Source organism: Canis aureus, chromosome 30 (assembly GCF_053574225.1).
Source record: "Canis aureus isolate CA01 chromosome 30, VMU_Caureus_v.1.0, whole genome shotgun sequence".
Lineage (NCBI taxonomy): Eukaryota > Metazoa > Chordata > Mammalia > Carnivora > Canidae > Canis > Canis aureus.
In genome coordinates, this window is record NC_135640.1 from 25945059 (window position 1) to 25967709 (window position 22651).

General features: G+C 38.2%; 1 protein-coding gene across 1 annotated transcript in view; it reads left to right on the plus strand.

Moving 5' to 3' along the window:
- The window catches only part of JAM2 (junctional adhesion molecule 2), a 60052-nt gene that overhangs the window by 17343 nt on the left and 20058 nt on the right, over positions 1-22651 (plus strand). The window contains exon 2 of the mRNA XM_077878872.1: positions 17786-17851. Coding sequence (XP_077734998.1) covers positions 17786-17851 — 66 coding nt within the window. The remainder of the gene's footprint in view (positions 1-17785; positions 17852-22651) is intronic.

The window sequence follows — 22651 nt, forward strand, 5'->3', positions numbered from 1 at the left end:
AATAGGTAGATTCACGCCAGGAGAAGACATTCTAGGGGAGAATACACAGAGGTTGATTCGTAGTAGGGGCAGAGGACTGAACTCTGGAGAATGTGCTCAGTTAGAGAATACAAAAGAGCAGAGACAATGAAGAGAAAGTGCCCAGGGAAATAATAGACAAGAACAGAACCAGTGTCATGGAAGCAGGGAGGAATTTTGCCAAGTCAGTTGTTATCTGGAGGCCAGAAGAATGATGGGAGATCAGAGTGAAGCTATGACTAACCTGAGGGATTAAAAAACTAGAGAAAATTAGCATTTGAAAGGAACTTTATGATTGACAAAGAATTGTATTACTTGATTCTCCTGTTAACATTCCAATGAGGTACCCAGGACTATTGTTATCAGGGTTTCAGAAATGAGAAGCAGAGGCTTGGAATATTTGTAGGGATACACAGAGGCAAGACTTGAAGAGGTTAGAACTGCTGACCCCAGATCCTACGTGGGAGAGGAGGAAAGTATAAGGAAAGGTAAAAGGCTGAGGAGATTTTCAGGGACGATCGAAGGTGCTCTTTTCTGGTGTTCTCTTATAAAGGCACCAGGAGAAGAGAGGGAGCCTCTGTCTTGTCCTGTATGGATTTAAAATCAGCATATGGTATCCCGCAGGGGCACTGCAAGGATGGCTCATTTTTTTCTGTCATAATAAGAAAATAATTGGAGTGTTCCATTTAGCATGTGGGTAATGACTCAAATTTAGTATATTTGTAGTGTGGTTGTTTCTTTTCTTTTTTTCTTTTGGTTGTTTCTTAACATATACACATGCCTTCTGCATTCACAACTCAAGTTGAAATCAAAGCACTGCTAGCCATAAGCCCTAAATAAATATTTCATGATCTGAAAATATTGTTTAGCTAAAAGGGAAAAATACCCAAACATGAGCTCAGCTAATATTGTTGAGGGATTTATTATCAAATTTAGTCACACTGTAGCATCACAGATCATTTAAAAGGAAAATAGAAAAAGTCCCCATAATTTTCTGGCTTTTTTCCTAGAAGTTAATATCAAAAGAAAAACATGAATATTGTCCTAAGCAAAAATAAATATTTTCATATATCACACACTTCCTAAATTTTTTATATGTAGTACCTTTTAAATTGCTATGTTTTATCTGATAGTAGGACAAAGGGATTTTTTTTTTCCTTTACTTTGAAATGAAGAATAACTCTTTTAGCTAGTTTCTGTGGTACTATTTTGTAATTTCTTCTGGCTTTTACTACTTCCCAACTTTAGTTTCCATGGGAACAGGATCAGTCAGAAAATATTTGGGACTCTTCAGAATGTTGAGTCCAGGATTCCTAATTAGGCTTCAGGCACTTGCAGCTTAATTAAGATGAGTGTCTGTGTTATATCTTTGAAGGTAAAGAAAACTGGGTTAAGATTTCGCAATATGTGTGCCTTTTCAAAGATTTTTATTAAAGATTTGGATCAGAGAGCTTTAAAATCATTTAAGAATGTGGGGGAACATGCCTGAAAAAAAAAAAAAAAGAAAGAAAGAAAGAAATATCTTCAGGCATAGTATTCTTGACAGATAAGACTTAAGAGACACCAATTATCCCAGTTCGATCATCAAAATTGGTTAAATGTTTCTTCGTTAAAAATGTTATCCTTTGAAATACAGCATATTGTGAGTAGGAAGAATTATATTGGGCTTAGATTGGGAGCAGGGAGTAATTAAAAATCAAAAGAGGTGAGAGAAAATAACAGAATTGAAAAGCCACTGAAAGGTACCAAAAAGGCCTCAAAAAATCCTGGGTCCTCTCCAGTACCTCCTTTGAGGTTTCACTGTGAGAATAAGTACCACCTATGGAATGTGGGTGATCATAGGTTTACTCTCAAAAAAATTAACTTTATAGGCCATGTGATAGCTGTGTACGTGGAGAACACTCAGTTTGTAATGCAAAGCTTTTAGGTTTCGATTAGCTAAGTGTGTGTTCAAGGAATTCGATGGGGAGCTACCAATGGGGGTTACTGCCCTGGGGTGTGTTGTGGAGTTCTGGGGACCTGTTTGATTGTTACAATGATGGTTGGGTGCTATACACCTGCTGGGCAGAGACCAGAGCTGATAAATATCTGTGTGCCAGTGTAAAATAAACAACTTCCTGTGTCCCTCATCCTGCATCCTTCATGATTTTCCCGTCCCACTTCATGTCCGTATAAGTGAAAACTTTATAGCTATCTGAGCGAATAGCTTATACTAATTTAGCTGTAAAGAGAATTTTTTTCTTTTGCACAGCCTTAATGCATAACTAAATATACAAGCTTCTATTCCAATGTCCACAGTAAGCCTGTTCCTTTTTTTTTTTTTTTTTTTTTTTTTAAGCCTGTTCTTTATTTTCCTGTACCATTTGGAATGGCTTCTGGTCTCCTTCTCTTAAGTCCAGTTTAACATTGTAAAAATAGACTAATACCTGAATTCTTTATCATTGTGTATTCTAGTGTTTAATATTTTACTATATATTGTTTTCTTTCTCTTAAATATTAAGGGAACATTATATTTAGCTTTCCAAATTTTATACATGCATATATATGTATATATGTGTGTATACATATATGCATATAAACATATAAACCCATAAACATATATTATCCATAGATTGTGTTTCAGGATAGTAAAGGGGCATCAAAAATTTATTAGAAAAAGGGGTCTGGGGCACCTGGGTGACTCAGCTGGTTCAGCATCTGCCTTCAGTTCAGGTCATGATCTTAGGATCCTGGGATCAAGCCCTCCCTGCTCAGTGAGGAGTCTGCTTCTCCCTCTCCCTCTGCCTCTCCCTCTGCCTCTCCCTCACTCCTCCTTGTGCTCTCACTATCTCTCTCTCTCATACTCTTTCGCTTTCAAATAAATAAAATCTTTAGAAAAAAGAAAGAAAGAAAAAGAGAGGTTCCAGTAGTGCTGAAAACCAACCAATTAAAATAAATGGATGCAAATTACATGTATTTCATTACTGCAGTAAATTCTTCAGTCTATAGAAGATAGGAAACTTATTATATATTCTATTTTTAGGGAAGCAGTTTTTCCCTTTCCAGGGTTAATTTTTAGCTGATGTGAGAGAAAAAAATTAAATGGAAAAAAATGTTAAAATAATGACTCTAGAATGCACTGAAGAATAACTGTGTTCATGTGCACCTGTTTCACCAAAATATATTTCTTTTTTTTCCTTTTATATGTAGTTACAGTGACAGTTTAGTTATGCAATGTGAAAATTACTTTTAGATTTTTGTGCAAAGAGGCTATAAACCTTTAATATTACGAAAGAATTATTGAAGTTATCATTAAGGCCTGCTCAGCGGGGAGTCTGCTGCTCCCTCTGCCTCTCTCTCTGCCCCTCTCTCAAATAGATAAATAAAATCTTAAAAAAAAATAAATCTGATCAGATTATGTTGGAAGCAGGTACCTCATGTAGGAGTGAGGCAGTTGCATTGAAACCTGTGCACATTTGTGTTCATCCTTAGCAAGTTCCATCCGGAACCAAAGAGCCATCCCTCCCACTGAAAGCTGATTTCTTACCTGTGCCCATAATGCTATTCCTGCAGTCTCCTTGGGGCCTGTGTCCCATCATCCATTCTAGATCTTCAACTTATCTTCTCTCCAGTCATGGGCTACAAACATGTTCAAGTCCCTACAATTGCAGTGGCAAAAAAAAGCTCACCATGATTCTGTAATAAAGCTCTTGAATTGGTGATCTGGATTTATCTCCCTTCTTGTAATGACCTTTCAACCTGCTGCAGTCTGCTCCTTTCCCATGCCACTGAAATTACTCTCATTGTATCACCAATGATTTGCTAGCCTCTAAATTCACAGCTTACTTTCATTAAAACCTTACTTGACCTCCCTGGAACATTCAATATTGTTGACACTCCTTGAAAGTCTGCCCACCCCTGACTTCCGTGACATCATTCTGCCCTAGTTTTTCTTGTGTCCCCTTACCTCTTCTCAGACTTCTACAGAAGTTTCTCTTGGGCTTTTTCCTCTCTTTTTCTACTCCAGTGTTCATGCTCTAAATTATATTTCCCCTTGGAGAGTCACAATGCTCCTTAGCATGTTCAAGGCTCTAATACCTCCTACAATGGAGAATTTTGTTCAACTCTTTTTCTTCCAAAGATTTCATTTTTAAGTGATCTCTACACCCCACATGGGGCTCAAACTTACAAGCCTAAGATCAAGAGTCGCATGTTTTAGCAGCTGAGCCAGCCAGGCACTCTTGTTTAACATATTGACTGGATGTTTCTCAAACCTTCATGACCTCATCTTTCTATCAAATGCTAAGAGTCAGTGGCCAATCTGAGGAAGAGGAGAAAGGAAAGGAGCATCAGAGAAGAGAACCAGGAGAGAATGGTGTCACAAAAACTATCAAATTGGCAAGTCTTAAAATGCTACTTAATTTCATCAAAGTGGATTTTGTCAAGATGTTGCTTAGAGCTTTGACAGGAGAACTTTCTAGAAGTGATAAGACTGAGAAGAGGCCTTGAAGATTGGAGAGAATTTTTTTTTTTTGGAGAGAATGTTAATGAAGAGGAGACAGCCTCCACTCCTCTGTGCACCTCCCCTCCAAGAGAAGGCTGTGTGAAAAGGATAAGGAAGACTATCCATTGTCCCTGAGGATATAGATGTGGCTCAGAGGAAAGTGTTTGTTAAGGCTTAGAGGAGAGAGTTTGACTACTTAAGATTGTTCTAGATCACTTTTCTTGAGACATAAATGACAATGAAACATTTTTTAAAAGTCATGCTGAACCTCCTAAAAGAACTCCTAAGATGCAAAGCGCACTTTTATTAGACACTCCCAAATTAATTTATTATTGTAATTCATGATGGTGCTTGTATTAGAGTTCTCCAGAGAAACAGAACCAATGGGAAGTGTATATAAATAAAAAGATTTATTCTGAGGACATGCCTCATGGTAATAAGGAGGCAGGCAAGTCCAAAATCTACAGAGTGGGCCAGCAGGCTGGAGACCCAGGGATAGCCAATGTTGCAGTTCAAGTCCAATGGTTGTCTTCTGACAGAATTACCTCTTGCTCAGGGGAAGCCAGTCTCTTGTTCTGTTCAGGCCTTCAACTTACGGGATGAAGCCCACCCAAGGTAGGAAGGGCCATCTGCTTTACTCAAGGTCTGTCCATTTAAATGTCAATTTCATCCCAAAACACTGTCACAGAAACATCCAAAATAATGTTTGACTACATAACTGGACATTCTGGCCCATCCAAGATGCCACACACACACACACACACACACACACACACACAATAGATATATATAATTATATATATATTACATAGATATTACATATATTATATATAGTTATTTTAAAATTACACATCAAAACTTTTAAATTATTTTAAATTACATATCAAAAAAGCTTTTAAAGCAAGTAATTTTACTTTTAAAAAATAAAACTTACCTTGTATTATTATAATTAGGATTTTAAAACTACATTTTTAAACGGTATCTTTTAAAAAATAAGAACAGTAATTTATGGCTTTTAAAATCACATTTTAGGGGATCCCTGGGTGACTCAGTGGTTTAGCGCCTGCCTTTGGCCCAGGGTGTGATCCTGGAGACCCGGGATCAAGTTCCGCATCAGGTTCCCTGCATGGAGCCTGCTTCTCCCTCTGCCTGTGTCTCTGCCTCTTTCTCTCTGTGTGTCTCTCTGAATAAATAAATAAAATCTTTTTAAAAAATTAAAAAAAATCACACTTTAGGGGCATCTGAGTAGCTCAGTGGTTGAGTGTCTGCCCTTGGCTCAGGGCATGATCCCAGGGTCCTGGGATCAAGTCCCTCATCAGGCTCCCTCCAGGGAGCATGCTCCTCCCTCTGCTTATGTCTCTGCATTTCTCTCTGTGTCTCTCATGAATAAATTTTAAAAAACCTTTAAAAAGTAATAGAATAAAATCACATTTTAGGTAACTATTCCACATACTGCATGCTGCTACTACTATGTAATTTTTTGCTGCAGCGCAATATGAAAATTAATTCTACACAGTGATGTGATAAGGTGGTTTTAATTTCAAGATTAGCTGCTTCAGAATCTTTCATTGATTAATCTTGTGTAGCTCATCCTTCAATTCAAAAAATTAAGCATAGCTTTTTATATTTCATTTCCATTTTCTCCATAATTAACTTTGTTTCCAGTCATTTGGCAAATATTTATTTAGTATCTACTACAAATCAAGCAATTCTTGATCCTTGGGATATAGGTAAGAAAATAAAGGCCCCTGCCTTCAGTGCATAAGTACATTATATTGTGTGTTAGAAGGTGATAGGCACTATGAAAAAAAGAAAATCAAAGCAGGATTAAGGAAATCAGGGAGTTTGGAAGGAAAACGGTCAGATGGAGTTGGGGTTGCACTATGGAAGAAGGTGGCCAGTGTAGAATCCATTATGGGGGTGTCCTTTGAACAAAATCCTGAAGAAGTAAGAGTGTCAATAGACATCTGAAGGAAGAGTCTTTCAGGTGGGGAGCAGCCTCGTCTGGCCTGTTTTGAGGATGAGCAAGGCCAATGTCCCTGGAGCAGAGGGAGGGAAGAATTCAGGAAAGGAGGCTGAAAGGGAGCGAGGCCAGATTGTGTAGGGCTTCGGGGCCAATGTAAGGGTGTTTACTTTTGCTTTGGGGGAAATGGAGAGCTGGCCCTAGGTTTTGAGCAAGAGCATCATGATCTGATTTAGCATTTTAATGGATCACTGTAGTGGATGCATTGAAATTAGATTTTAGAGTGACAGGAATTCTATTCTATCCAAGAATAGAAAGCCAATCAGGAATCTTATTGCAGGGATCCAGGCAGAGATGATGGTGCTCAGACCAGATGGTAGCAATGGAAGTAGTCAGAGGTAATTCTGGATGCGTTTTGAAGGGAGAGCTAATAGGATTTGCTGATGAATTGGATATGGGCTATGGTAACTGGAATCATTAAGGATAAGTGTGAATTTTTGGCCAAACAACTGGAAGAATAGAGTTGCAATCATCTGAGTTGGGGTAAGTGGGACAGCTTTACAGAGAAAGATAAGATTTGGACATAGTGTTTGAAATGTCTGTTAAACCTTCAAGTGGCAGAATTAAATAGGCATTTGAATCTGAGTCCGGAGTTCAGCAGAGACATCTAGACTGGAGGTATATATTTGGGAATTGTTTATATCTGGGGGTGTTCAATGCCATGAGCCTGGATCACCCCATTAAAGGAGAAAGCAGAGAGGCAGAGAGGAGAAGATGAATAAGGATAAGACCTGTGAGAAGGAAAGCTAGGGAAGTGTGTCGTCCTAGATGCTAGGTGTAGAAGGTGATATGGAGATGAACGGTGTGGTGAGCTGTGTCAATGAAAGTAGTTAGGGAAGGCTTCAACGGCATAAATCAGGTTTTACACAAGATGAGGCACAGCCCGAAGAGGCTGTAGCTGTCCCAAATATGTCACAGCAAGCATAAAGAAGAGGTCAAGTTTAAACACAGGACTTGTTGCTCTAAGCAGTCACTGTAATGAAGACTTCGTGCTAATCATGGAAAGAAGGGAGAAAAATCTATAACCCTAGCAATTCATTCTCTATTTTTTGCAATCCATCCTAATACATGATTATCGTGGAATTATTTGTAAAACACTAAACTCGCATTGGTCACATTGATAAAAAAGCACTGTCAAATGAGAGGGGAGAGCTCAGAGGCAAGTATTTGTAGAGAATCTACTGTGTGCCTGGAAGTAGGCCAAGCAATTACATACCTTATTTAATCTTATAGCCAATTAGGGAAGGCACTATTAGGTTCATTTTACTTAAATGGAAACTAAGGTTTAGGAGGTGAAGGCGGAGGCTTGCCCCAGGCGATGTGACCAGTAATTCACGGCCCTGAGTATTCAAAGCTAGCTAGGTCTCATTTCATCTCTATCAGTTGTGACTTCCTGAAGACAAGGAATGATTCTGACCCCAACTGTAATAAAGCCTTGGGCCACATTTCTAACAGATTACCCTTTCTTCACCCATCTGGACTCTAATGTTGCTTTTTGTTTGATTTCAGATAATATTTAGTCAAATGCCAAGCTGTTGAAAATAGTGCTGCTGGTTGTACCATGCTATTTAACTCTTTATCCCATTAGATGAGAAGTCAGCTCCGACACCACTTCATCAAAAAATTGCTAAGATTGACTCTACAGTATTTCAAAATATCTGGTTGATTCTGTCACAAATGTGGTCATCATCATGCTACACAGGATATCAAACAACAAGCTCACCTGAATTTGGGGGAAACAGACTTTTTTACACCATATTTGGACACAAATACCTCTGCCCATTTTTAAATACTTCATCTGGATAAATTTCAAGAATTGGATCTCTAATGGCACATACTCATTTCTTGACCCTGCACTCGGGGTGCAGCTCTGATTTGAATGTATGCAGATTGTCTTAGTTCAAGCTGCTACAGTGGAAAAACCATACACCAGGTAGCTCAGAAACAATATCTATTTCTCACACTTCCAGAGGCTAGAAATTCCAAGACCAAGGTGATGGCAGGTTTAGTATCTGGTAAGAGCCTGCTTCCTGCTTAGGCACTGTCACTTTCTTGTTGGGTCCAACCAAGGCCGAGATGGGGGGGTCTCTGGAGTCTCTTTCCTAAGGGTGCTATTTCCATTCATGAAGGCCCCACTCATCTTCCAAAGGCCCCACCTTCTAATCTCATCACTCTGGGCATGAGGATTTCAATGCAGGGATTTTTTAGTGTGTGTGTGGGGCGGGGGGTAGGGGAGTGTGGTGGTGGACACAAACGTTCAATCCATAACACAGATTTTCATTAAACCATTTCTTTTACGGTCTAGATGACTGGCCCTGAAGAGGAGGTTTTGGTGTTAGCTCACTGTTGGATGTGTAGAACCAGTTTTGAAATAAAAACAGTGAGTCAGAGAACCGTGTTTGTGGAAAGAGAAGGGAAATTGTACTCTTTGGTTGTAAAGCACCTGAGAAATCAGGATAACTAATTCTGAGGAGTCTTACCTGACAGTCGTAAAATATGACAGTTAAGAAATGCCAAACCATTGTTTCCATGTTCTGCATTTCACAAGAAATCGTTCTTGTTCCTTTGGCTTCCTGAAGACTAATCAAAGGAAACATGAAGCAACAATAAGCTGGGAGGGTTTCCCTTAGATTTCAAATCTCTTCTGGAAGCACTTATGGTAACAGAATTTAATTAGTAACATATGGACAAACTATAAGGGCATAAGCTTTTATGAATCATCATCCCGTAGGAGAGTTGAAAAGTAAAATTCATACAACCCCCATGTTTTCAGAATTGAAATTTAAGAGAGAGGGAGAAAGTAGAGGTATGCTAAGTGTTTGGTCATATAAAATCTTTAATATTTTAAAGGTTCATCTATGAGGCAGTGAACTCTGGAGATCACTTTTTTATTGTAGGTGGTCAAGAATAGAAAACTAAATAAACCTGTTAATAAGAAGCAGCCCATAATTGTGTGTGAAGATGGATTATTAGAGCTCTAAGAAAAATTGTACCCCCAAAATATTATTCTTTTTTTAAATATTTTATTTATTTATTCATGAGAGACACAGAAAGAGAGGCAGAGACATAGGCAGAGGGAGAAGCAGGCGCCATGAAGGGAGCCCGATGTGGGACTCAATCCCAGAACCCCTGGATCTCAGGGATCACACCCTGAGCCGAAGGCAGATGCTCAACTGCTGAGCCAACAGGCGTCCCCCAAAATCTTATTCTTGAGAGTTTTTTGGGTTTTGGCTTTTGTGTTGTTGTTGCTGTTCTTTAGAGAGAGAGAGAGAGAGAGAGAGAGAGCACATGTGAGCACACATTCACTGGGTAGGGGAGAAGCAGAGGAAGAGGGAGAGAGAGAGAGAATTGCCAGCAGACTCTGCTGACTGCAGAGCCCAATGTGGGGCTTGATCTTACAACCTGAGATCATGACATAAGCTGAAATCAGGAGTCACACAGTAAACCAACTGAGCCACCCAGTCAAAATGTGCACACATTGCTAGGATAACCCCTAAGGCCTTAGGGGGTGCTCATACAAGGGAGAGCCCCAGAGCTTAAGTCTTATTAAATTAACGGTCAGTCCTCCTTCCTTTATGTTTTTATTCATCATATTTTATAAATCTTCTAATTCAAAAAAAGATTTAAAACATTAGCAGTACTCTATCTTCATCTGAGAAATGCAAAGATGACTTCCTTTGCAGATTATAAATTTGACACATTAGAAATATTAGAAAATGTGTTTGACATTCTGTGCTAATCCCTGTAAAACTCAATTTTTATTCATTACTGCATGTTTGTGCTTTCAAAAAATGAAAATATTGCATGCATCAAAGTGATTCCCCAAATTCATTCAGTAAAGCAGAGAAATCAGACTCTGGAGGTACAAAGAGTTTAAAACAAACATCTGTGTAGGGTCAGGGTGGAAAGAGCTTAGTAGCTGGTAGTTCTACTCACATATGTTGCTTAAGTGGATTTATACGTATCAAATGACTGCACAATAACCATTTCACTATCCCCTGACCCACAAAGCCACTGAGTAATCTGTGTGTATCAGCTGTTAGGACATTTTGTGCAGGAATTCCCAGATTCTCACAACTTGGTGATTCAGAACCAGAGTTCTGAACCAGGACCCAGATCCAGAAACTTGCTTTTCTCTCTTTGCCCAGAGCTGATCAAAACTTTGGCGATAGGGATATCTGGGAGGCTCAGTGGTTGACCATCTGCCTTTAGCTCAGGGCATGATCCTGGTTTGGGATCGAGTCCTGCATTGGGCTCCCTGCGAGGAGCCTGCTTCTCCTTCTGCCTGTGTCTCTGCCTCTCTCTCTCTCTCTCTCTCTGTCTCTCACGAATAAATAAATAAAATATTAAAAAAAAACACCTCTGGAGATAGGATTTATAATATCTGCTCTCAAAAACTATTTATTTGACAATTATACTAATATGTCCATTTCTGCTGAGAAATACAACTATCAGATACTGGTGATGGTTCTGGACTTTTAATCTTGAAAAGCCATCTTGAGATTTAGGAGTTAGTAACTACAATTTCAGATTAAAGGGCAGTGAATAATCTTAAATTAAAATGTCATCAAGCTATCAAAACCTGATGTGCCATCTCCAATGAAAGGATATACCTGAGACACAGTCCAGACCGCATGAGTCAATTAGTGAGGAGAGACACTCAGGTTTATTACTCTTTATCTCTTCCATTTTAGTGTTCTTTGCTTTTACACCATTTGTCTATTTTGTAATCTGACATCTTTAGTAATGATTTCTTATTTTACATTAATAAAGTTTTAGAGCCATTGCTCCCTGGCACCTTAATCTCAGGGAGAACCTGCAGAACACAGAACGGTCAACACCCACGCCTTCCGCGGAGTATGTGATTCTTATTAACATCAATCTTGGAAGAGGACATTCCTTCAATCTTGTCTGCTGGAGAGTGTTTACTGGATTTGAGTTGACAATTGCCATCTATCTGAAATCTATAGTTAATGCCACTAGTGAGCAAATTGTGCTTGGCTGAGATTGCCACTTGGGGAATATTAGAGAAAGATCTCAGAATCCTAAAATTGTTCCTTTCATGTTCTAGTGGGGAGTACCTGGTGAGAAATTCAGCCATTGATGGCTTTCCAATACCACAGGCCACTGTTAAATTTTCGAAGATGTTCTTGAAGAGCATTTACAAATTTTTTTGAGAATTTATTTTACTATAAGAAGTTATTTTATTTATTTTATTTCTACGTAATATAGTCCCCCAAATTTAATCATTCAGCTGTTTGGGTAAGAGGATGCCCTGAAAATTTTCCTAAATTTACTAAAGCATGTAACTTATATGAAAACAACCATATACACAATTCTGAAACACCAATCATTTTTTTTTTAAGATTTTATTTATTTATTCATGAGAGACACAGAGAGGGAGGCAGCAACATAGGCAGAGGGAGAAGCAAGCTCCCTGCAGTGAGCCTGTTGCAGGAATTGATCCTGGGACCCTGGGATCATGACCTGAGCCAAGTCACACCAATCATTCTTTTTGAACTCAATCATTTTTTTTGAATGACTTAAAAAACAAATCAAAACAAAAACAGAAAAGAGGAGGGGGCATAAAATTTTTGTGCAGTATATAATAAATATGCAAATTTTATTCAAATCAGTTCATTCACCATAAATATTTGCCTATTAACACTTTCTCTGTTAAAATAACAATTAATTATACACTCTCTGCATAATACCTTTACAGCCCTAAAGAATGAAAATGGATGTGAAGCCATCTTCAGAGTGTCTGACAGAGTCATGTTTGATAGGACTTTCTCACGATGCCTTATGCTGATCTGAGAATAGAGGAAGGAGGAAAGGTCTGTGGAGCCAAACTAACTAGATATAAATACACAACTTTGCTTCTCTGCTTTCCAGTGTTGTGACCTTGAGCCAGGACCTCTTTCAATTGTCACATCTGTCAAATGAGGATTTTAACACAGTGGAGTCACATCTTACTTAGATGTTAGGTTCTTAAGGGGAAAATTTATTCATAGTCAAAATCACCCTTTAATTCTTTAGGTCATCATTAACTCACCACGCCACCAGCCACAGGTAGCTCTAAAGTCAAGCACATCTTTTATTCTTCCTTGCACTTTGGTATGATTTCCCTTTATCTTATTAAAAGGGAGGGCCAGAAGGGGTCCCTGGGTGGCTCAGTTGGTTGGGTATGTCTGACTCTTGATTTGGGCTCGGTCATGATCCCAGGTTTGTGGGATTTAGCCCCGCTTCCTGCTCCCATGCTCTCTCTCTTTCAAATAAAGAAATAAATCTTAAAAAAAAAAAAAAAAAAAGCAGGGGCCAAAATGTCCATTTTGAGAGATCAGAAGGATTTGTGTGTCTGTGTGTCTCTCTCTTCCCCTCCCTCCCTCTCCCACTCCCTACCCTCTCCTTCTCTCCTTACTCCCTAGACCTACTACAGTCAAATAATAGTGAGATAGATGAGTATATTAACCTAACTCCTAATTCCTACTTCATTGGGTTACTTTCTACCCTATGAATGTTTATCCATGATAAATACTGGATTGTATTATTTTATCTGTTACTACTAGCCCTCTGCCCTGTTCTATATTTGTTAGTACAATAATTGTATATTAGTGATTGTCAAAACCACATGGCTATTAATTTTCATTTTTGAAAACTTGTGAAATAACTCATATCCACAGTTTTTATAATTTGCTTTTACCATGGTACTCTCTGTAATGTACTCTTAGAACAAAAAACCTCTGTAACACATCAATTTTTCCTAATCATGTTTCCAATTAAAAGTGTTACTTTAAATAACACTTGTATAGTAAACATTAAACATTGTGTTTAAATACAAATACTTATTCTTAGTCATTCTACATTATCCTTGGTCACACAAGAATATTTTAGATGATTGATAGACAATGTAAGAAATTTTATTCTTAGAGTTGGGGGAAGAAGCACAAAAGGTTTCATTTGGTTAGGGATTACTTGACTTGGAGCTGTTAGCCGTTATGGAAATAATCATTTCTTAACCTCATTTTATGAACTTCTGCCAGTGATTTTGGAACACATCCAAAACTATTAAAGATGTTTTGTAGCTAACTTTAAAACAATTGTTGACCTCAACCAGCAGACCTACATGACAATTTTTTGTTTGTTTTCTTTTTAAACTCACTCTGGAAAGGTGAAAAAAAAAAAATCACTTCAAGAAAGTGGCCAACAGAGACTCTTCCTAACATCTGTTAGTGAAATGTTGGTACAAATTCCAACATTTTGTTTTCGTAAAGTTATTGGGTTCAAGCTTAAAAAAAAAAAAAAAGAAAAAAACTGAATTCCAAGACCAGTAAGGCTTAAAACAAGGTAGAAATCTTTTACTGTTTTATTTTTAAGATTCGAAACTTTCTGTTTAAATAAGTTCATTATAGGTGACCACACATCTTAAGTATTTTTACTTAATTGAAAAGCAGATCTTGAAGTAAAAAGAACCGGAGGAAGCAACATAACTAGAAAACAACACTTAAAATCGCAGAATTAAATATTCAGGTACCAAGAAATAGTATCTATTTATTAGTTTACCAAAACCAATCTCCTTTATAATAGTTTTGCATTCATAGTTTTGCCAATTCAATCAGTCCTCTCTTTTTTAGTGTTTGGAACAATTTTTTTTCTATTCAGATATATACATATAAAAATTCTGAAGATACTAATAAAATTCTTGAGTTAACAGCTATTATTTTCCATAGAACTTTTAAGGTGATTTTTGAAAATTTAAGAAATCTTTCTCAAAGGACATTTTAGCAAGTAGAAAACTAGAATTGAGTAAAGGAGAAAATAATTGGACCCAGTCCTAAATCTTCCAGTCTTGGGTTGGACTAACGTTTGCCTCAAATGAAAGAAAACACGAGCATGCTGAAGAAAATAAACATTCTCAGTAGGCAGTGTAGTGTTTGAAAAGTTCAAAGATATTATGATGTGAGGGAACAAAGATTATCTTCTTCTACTTTTCCCCTCAACTGGTTTCTAGGGAATATGAGTCTTCACTGTTTTGTTTAAAAAATGTACTAAAATAGTTCAAAAATCACAAGAAACGCCTGTCAGAAACAGAACTGCTCTGAGGGCACTAATTTATGCATGGCTAAAGGAGAAAAGAGGCTTCAAAGTGTGTTTTGAAAGTTTCACAGAATAATGATTTGGAATCAGAATCCTTGGAAAAATGTTCAGCGATCGTGTCACGTAAATGTAGGTAGGACTCAGGGTGAACAAATGAGGTCCTGGCTTTTCTGTTTTCTGAAGATCTGAACCCTGCCTTTGGGCTAAAATAAAGTAAAAATGGGGAAGGAGAAGAGAAAGTGGAAAAGAAAGATCTATAGGGGTGAGGGTGGAGTTCAGAGGACTGTGGGACATATTCTGGTATGTGGTAGAAAGAGGGATACTTAAAAAGATTGCTTGGACCCCTTCATGATTTTTTTTTTTAAATATACAAGCAAAAGTGATATATTGAAATCACTTTTTGGTGACCTGGTATCTCTCTAAGACTGGGTCATGCAGGCCACTGCTTTTTTTTCTTTCTTTTTATTTATTCATGAGAGAGGCAGAGACATAGGCAGAGGGAGAAGCAGGCTCCCTGCAGGGAGCCCGATGTAGGACATGATCCCGGGACCCCAGGATCATGCTCTGAGCCGAAGGCAGATGCTAAACCGCTGAGCCACCCAGGCGTCCCTCAGGCCACTGCTTTATATAAATATGTTTACAACTGTCAATGAAAACAATCCACTCAGTTCTCCATTCTTCACATAGATAGACACCAGCTTTGCCAATTTGCTTCATGAAGATTGCAATTTAGGGATAGAGAACCTGAATAGTTGAACAATGTTAAACAGGAGAACTGGACATTTGAGGCCTGTAGGTTTTTAAGAGTTTTAATTTCTCAATTATATTTGTTATCCAGGCTTCTAAGGGAAAGAGAAAGAAAAAAATTATCCAAAATAGCATGTATTCCTTAGGAATGAGGAAGTCTAGCACAGCATCACAATTTACATGTCAGTGTACCTATAGATGAATAAATCAAAGATGGCATGTTATATGAAACATTTTTCTCCCCTTCCCAGAAATGTAATCAATGATTTCATACCCAAGAAATTCTGGTCTCCTGGGAGCTTTTTCTGAAATCCTTGAACTCAAGGTTTTTTTGTCCTCCTTTAGTCTATTTGTTTATTTCTCTTCCTGGTTCTTCAAACCAGCCTAGCTGTTTAGTCTAAAGCAGAGATTTTCAATCAAATACGATTTCCCCACCCCCACCCCCAAGGGCATTTGGCAAGGTCTGGAAACACTGGTTGTCATGACTTGGGTTTGCCATAGGGGAGATGAAGGTGCTACTGGCACCTAGTGGGCAGAAGCCAGGGATACTGCACCACATCCTACAATGCACAGGACAGCCCTCCCACAACAAAGAATGATCTGGTTCCAAATGTTAATAGCGTCATGATTGAGAAACCCTCCGCATTGAGATTACCAGGATGAACCACTTCTCCTGTCACAGCCTCCTAGCTTCTGCCTTCCTGCTGTGCTTCAGAAATCTTCATTATAACCCCCAATTTCTCACCTTAGTCCATCTTCATTAGATCAGTAGACCTTTCTACCTGACATCTTTGTGAATCTGCAGTGCTTCCTCATAGTTCGGCTTGGGGGAAACACGATGTGGGGCCCAGGATAGTAGTTTAGTAATAAACTACGTGGGTTTTAGGAACAGACTGGATGAGTTCAACTCCCAGACCTATTCCTTACTGCTTGTATAACCTTGACCAAGGTTTCTTACCCTCTCTGTGTCTCAGTTTCCCCACTTGCAAAACAGATGGATAAAAATGGTGTACCCTACCACAAAGAATTGTCGTGAGAGTTCAATAAGTTAATACTTGCAAAAAACTGGGAATGTTGCCTAAGTGCTTAATAAATGTTAACTATTGTTGGGGCACCTGGGTGGCTCAGTCAGTCAAGCATCTGACTTTTGGTTTTGGCTCAGGTCATGGTCTCAGGATTGTTCCATCGGCCTGGCCTCATCATCCATCATGGAGCCTGCTTAAGACCCTCTCTCTCACTCTGCCCCTTCTCTCTCTCTCTCTCTCTCAAATAAATAAATAAATCTTTAAAAAATGAAATGAAATATTCTATATAAACTTATGAAGGTGATTATCTCATCATTTTCGTCATCGTATTAGTATCAGATAACATCAGCCACCATAATTGGTCAGTCATTTTAACCCTAGATACCAATCCTGGAAAATCATTGAAATATTTCGGAGAAAAATAAAGATGCTCTACTTGCATTTTTCATCATATTTGTATATGCAAAGCTTATATACAGTATGTATTCTATATATATATATTTCCTAGTCACAAATATGTTTAAATAACCCATTTCTATATGATGTAGGTATAATCAGGGGTAAGTTGGTAAAGCAATTTAACTGTAAAATAATGAGCTTTTATCTTAAAGGAGCAGTACCTTAGGTGCTAGATTCCATATTAGGCTAAATTAAGGATAAAATCACTTATTTAGCAAGCAGGATTGGGGTGCCCAGGTGGCTCAGTTGGTTGAGGTTGAGCAGTTGAGGTTGAGCATAGTACTCTTGGTTTTGGCTCAGGTCATGATCTGCGGCGGTGGAGGGAGTTGGGGGTCCTGGTATCCAGTCAGGCTCTGTGCTCTGTGGGGAGTCTGCTTCTCTGTTTCTCCTCTGCAGGTGCTGTCTATCTCTAAGATAAATAAATAAATCTGAAAAAAAGAAAGAAAAGAAAAGAAAAGAAAAGAAAAGAAAAGAAAAGAAAAGAAAAGAAAGAAAAGAAAGAAAGAAAGAAAGAAAGAAAGAAAGAAAGGGAGGGAGGGAGGGAGGGAGGAAGAAAAAAGAAAAGAAAAGAAAAGAAAAGAAAAAAGAAAAGAAAAGAAAAGAAAAGAAAAGAAAAGAAAAGAAAAGAAAAAGAAAGCAAGCGAGCTTTTCATAATCAGGCTTATGACATTGTGTTGTCTGTCATGGGGCCCTGAGAGATTCATGGGTTTTGCTTTGTGAAAGGAAAGCAGAAACCACAATACAGAACATGGAAAAGACATATATGGTTTGGCTTGGTTTTTCTTATTTTGATACTTTAAAACTTAGGCTTTATGAATGTGTGAATTTGTCCCCAAACTTTAGGCCAGTTTTCTTTAATGTTGCATTCCATTCAAATATTTGCAAGTGGCCTTTGGTACCATTTTAATTATTCTATCTGTTTTAATCTTTCAGATCATAAGGCCTATGGATTCTCTGCTCCAAAAGGCCATCAAGTGGTCACAGCAACAGAGTATCAAGGTAGAGTAACTTATGATTTTCACGGACTGTGTTGTTCAAATGACTCGCAAATATGACGCATGTGATATTATCTATTTGTTGAACCCTCTGCCTTACCTCGCACTAATTCTTCCTTCTGAAATGCTGCTCTGTGCTGTTTCCACTTGAGAACTCTTTCTCCACCTCCTCAGTGGAAATTTTGGACATTCAACGAAGACCTGATGTACAAAGAGGGCCTCTAATTGCGTAAATTATCTGCAACAAAGCAGATCTAATTTGTGAAACTGGTAGATGGAGGTCTTGCAAAGTTTCCAGCCAGCTGGATATAGCAAATGGAAATTAACGCTGCAAACTCTACTCTATTTAATGTACTTAAGATAACATTAATATAGCCTATTTTGGGGTGCCATTTTTGTTATTTATTTTAGCTTCTTAAATATATTTATAATAGGGAATTGGTGTTTAATGGGTATAATAGGGAGTTGGTGTTTAATGGCCATAATAGTATAATGGTTTTACTGGTGTTTAATGGGTATCACTCTTGCAAGGTGAAAAATTCTGGACATTGGTGGCTTAACAATGAATATACTTAACGCTACTGAATTATTAAAAATCATTAAGATGGCAAAATGTTAAAAAGTGTTAAAATGGTAAATGTTAAAAAAAGATGGTAAATTTTAAGATACGTGTATTTAACCACAATTGTAAAAAAAATGTTTAAGAACTGGGCAGCCCCGGTGGCTCAGTGATTTAGGAGCCTTCAGGCCAGTGCATGATCCTGGAGACCCAGAATCGAGTCCCACATCAGGCTCCCTGCTTGGAGCCTGCTTCTCCCTCTACCTGTCTGTCTGTCTCTCTCTCTCTCATTAATAAATAAATAAAATATTTTAAAAAATTAAAAAAAATTAGGACTAATAAAATAACCAAGGAAAACTTTATAAGTTTACTTCAAATATTGACCACCTACAACGTTTCTGAAGGCTCTTTTACTTCAAACAGTAATACTAGGACACCAGAAGAATTACTATGTCCTTGGTATGATGCTTGTATAGGCCAGAGATGGTAAACATTTAAGAAAGAAGTTACAAATGTGTGTGAACTCATATCTTACAACTGCAATCTTAGGTTTCTGCAGTTGGGTGAGATGAGTTCAAAGGAAAGAGACAAAGTTTAAAGACCAGAACTGGGTGGGAAAATTAGGTAGGTTAGTATTTAACTAGTACTTACGGTGGTGCCTGGCACACAGTGTTATATGTCCTTTTTCATAAAAATATGTTAAGAATCAGCCTGCCACTCACAAGTAACACATCACTTGATAACAGATCACTTAAATCACTATTTCAGTTAATTAAGTCCTAATATGTTACATAATTAAAGTAATAAGACATTTAGTTTTAAGTGCAGAGAAGTGGGAAGAGCAAATTAATGATTGGGAGTAAAGTAGAGGTATGGAGCACTTGTAGGGAAGGTAAACAGGGCCAGACAAGATGTCGAAAAGGAGATGAGCAAAAGGCCAAAAGAGGGATCACACAGTGAGAGGAAAAGATGGGCCAGGATTCTGTAAGGGACGAAGGAAGTGAGTTGTCCTATTTTGTACTTTCCTGGAGGTTCTCACTGTTGGGCCCAGCTGGATACCATGAATATACAACCCTGTCCCCCCACCCCGCCCATCAGCACCCAGGCCCTACAGCATGACATCTCAATTAGGATGCAAAATTATATTCTACAGTCTTACACTACTTTTAAAAAATGTATTGAGGCGAAATTCACATATAACATAAAGCTAGCACATGCAAGCAAATGATTCAGTGGCATTTAGTACATTCACAGTCTACCTACCACCACTGTCTAGTTCCAAAAATTTCCATCACTCCAAACCAAAATCTTTTAGCATTTATGTTACTTTTAACATAGAGACAGAGAGAGAGAGGCAGAGACACAGGCAGAGGAAGAAGCAGGCTCCATGCAGGGAGCCCAACGTGGGACTCGATCCCGGGACTCCAGGATCATGACCCAAGCTGAAGGCAGCACTAAACTGCTGAGCCACCCAGGCTGCCCCTTACGTTACTTTTTAATCCATGTTTTATTTTTAATATAAAAAAAACTCTATATTTATTGCAATCAAATGTTAGTCATATTCCTGAATAAGTATTTTCTATTTTTTCCCCTCTGCTCCTTTTAATTAAGAATTATAGGGGCACCTGAGTGGCTCAGTCAGTTGAGCATCTGACTCTTGGTTTCCACTCAGGTCATGATCCATAATCTCAGATTGAGCCCCACATGGGGTTCTGTGCTCAGCAGGGAGTCTGCTTCTTTCCCTCTGTGCCACCTCCTCCCACACACACTCACCTGTGTGTACACCTGCATGTGCTCTCTCTCTTTCTTTTTAAAAAAATAAATCTTAAAAAATTTATATTTTGATTCTGTTTTATAGGTGCCCCAATCATTCCAACTTGACTGTCCTTAAAGCAAAAATAAATTTCTATCTTCTAACACATTTTAATTGTAGCATATTTCATGCAGTGACTTAATTTTAGTTAAAGTCTGAAATATTTTATGATTTGTGTATATGGTATAGGTATGTTCCACCTAATTCATTCATTTTTGCCTCTTGTCTCTCTGATGTCAACAAATCACGAATTAATTCCTTCTTTTGAGTATTGCTGTTTTGTATCATTTCCCATAGTGGTGCCAAGAACAGAACAAGACTGAAATGAGAGAAGCTTTGCTAGGCTTATAAATTAGATGAGCAGCCTTTATGTCCAATGTCCAATGCTGTAAGCTATCAATCAGTTTAATAGCATGCTTTTATTCACAGAAGTAATTTCTTGGTAATTCTTCAGAACTGTTTTGGTAGTATCAGTTCTGTTTTTGCATTATGTAAAATTGTGATGATTTTCAACTTGAGCACAGAGAATAAAATCAAAAGATAATGAGCAGTACAGAATCCTAGAAAAATTAAAATTCACAGTGATTTCTAGCGATGAGATTTCTAAAAGTGACCATTTTGCTACATGAAAATAATTTTTGCTAATGCTTTTTCTAAACGAAGAATTGTCTTTTCTTGATCCAAAGGAAACATATTTTTGGCAATGAAATGATCATCTTAGTAAAAAACAAAAACAAAACAACTTGGTGCACTATTATGTTTTAGTGCGCCTCGTTTTGAGAAAATATAATTTAGGGTTCCCTGGGTGGCTCAGCGGTTTGGCCCCTGCCTTGGCCTGGGACATGGTCCTGGAGTCCTGGGATCAAGTCCCATGTTGGGCTCCCTGCGTGGAGCCTGCTTCTCCCTCTGCCTGTGTCTGCCTCTCTCTGTGTGTCTCTCATGAATAAATAAATAAAATCTTTTTTTAAAAAAGAGGAAATATAATTTATGGGGCACCTGGGTGGCTCAGTGGGTGATTGTCTGCCTTTGGCTCAGCCCATGATCTCAGGGTATTGGGATTGAGTCTCGCATCAGGCTCCCTGCAGGGAGCCTGCTTTTCCCTCTGCCTATGTCTCTGCCTCTCTCTTTATGTCTCTCATGAATAAATAAATAAAGTCTTAAAAAAATATATATATATATATAATTTATGTCATATTCTTTGCTCTCTCAAAGGTAACGTTTTAATTCAAATTTGAGTGATTCTTAGGTAAATTTGGGTTGTGTAAAGTGTGGGCTTCTTTCATGTCAAGGCATACTTACAACTGCAACTAAAGGAAATTTCTCAGGGTGAGAGCAATAATAATCATTGATGGATTACTTACATACCATGTGCAAAGTACCATGCACACCCAGAGTATAAATATATTACCTCATTTAATCTTTACAATAACTTCGTGAGATGATATTGTTATTTTTTCCCTTTTACAAATGTGAGCATAATGTTCAAAAAGGGTTAAGTAATTTGCCAAACATCACACGCGTAGTGTATATAGCAGAGGTCTAATTCCAAAAGGCTGTGCCTTAAACTACTACTTTATGGTATAATAACTTTACAGGCTACATACAAGATTATATTGATCATGAGTGTTCCATTTTAGCTGAAAAGAGAGGAGAGTCCATTGGTGGTTAGCTTCTCAGTTCATCTGGAGTTCTTTATCCTCAGATGTTGATCCCATGATTCCAGTTTACTTAATGTTTCTCACATTCTGGAAGTCATGGTGTTGGTGCCTTCGGATCTAGGCACTGGCTATTGCCTTATGTGGAATACTCCCAAAGAAACACATGGTGAGGGCAGCCTGGGTGGTTCAGTGGTTTAGCGCCGCCTTCAGCCCAGGGCATGATGCTGGAGACCCGGGATCGAGTCCCACATGGGTCTCCCTGCATGGAGCCTGCTTCTCCCTCTGCCTGTGCCCCTGACACTCTCTCTGTGTCTCTCATGAATAAATAAATAAAATCTTTAAAAAAAAAAAAACATATGGTCAATTCCAATATTGAATTCTGGGAAATTTTTATTCAAATTCTAAGGAATTCTAATTTCATTTTCTCAGTCTTTGGTCAAAGTCACTCTCTAAATGAATTGAACTCTGACTACTCAGTTTTTTTTGTAATTGCACACCAACCCTCCTCATCTACTCATACTCTATTCTGATCTCCTCTGCTTTATTTCCACAGCACACATTCCTTCCCAATGTAGCATTTAATTCACTTTATGATAATTTTTGTGTGCCTGACTCCCCCTGCAAATTGTAAGAACCAAAAGAACAGGGATCTTTGTTTTGCTCACTGATATGGCTCAGCAACAATTCTGGACACACAGTTAGTTGGGTGACTCGGAGAGACCATTTCTCCACATCTTACATGGTCGTTGTGAGTGAGGCAGGAGTGGTGTGACT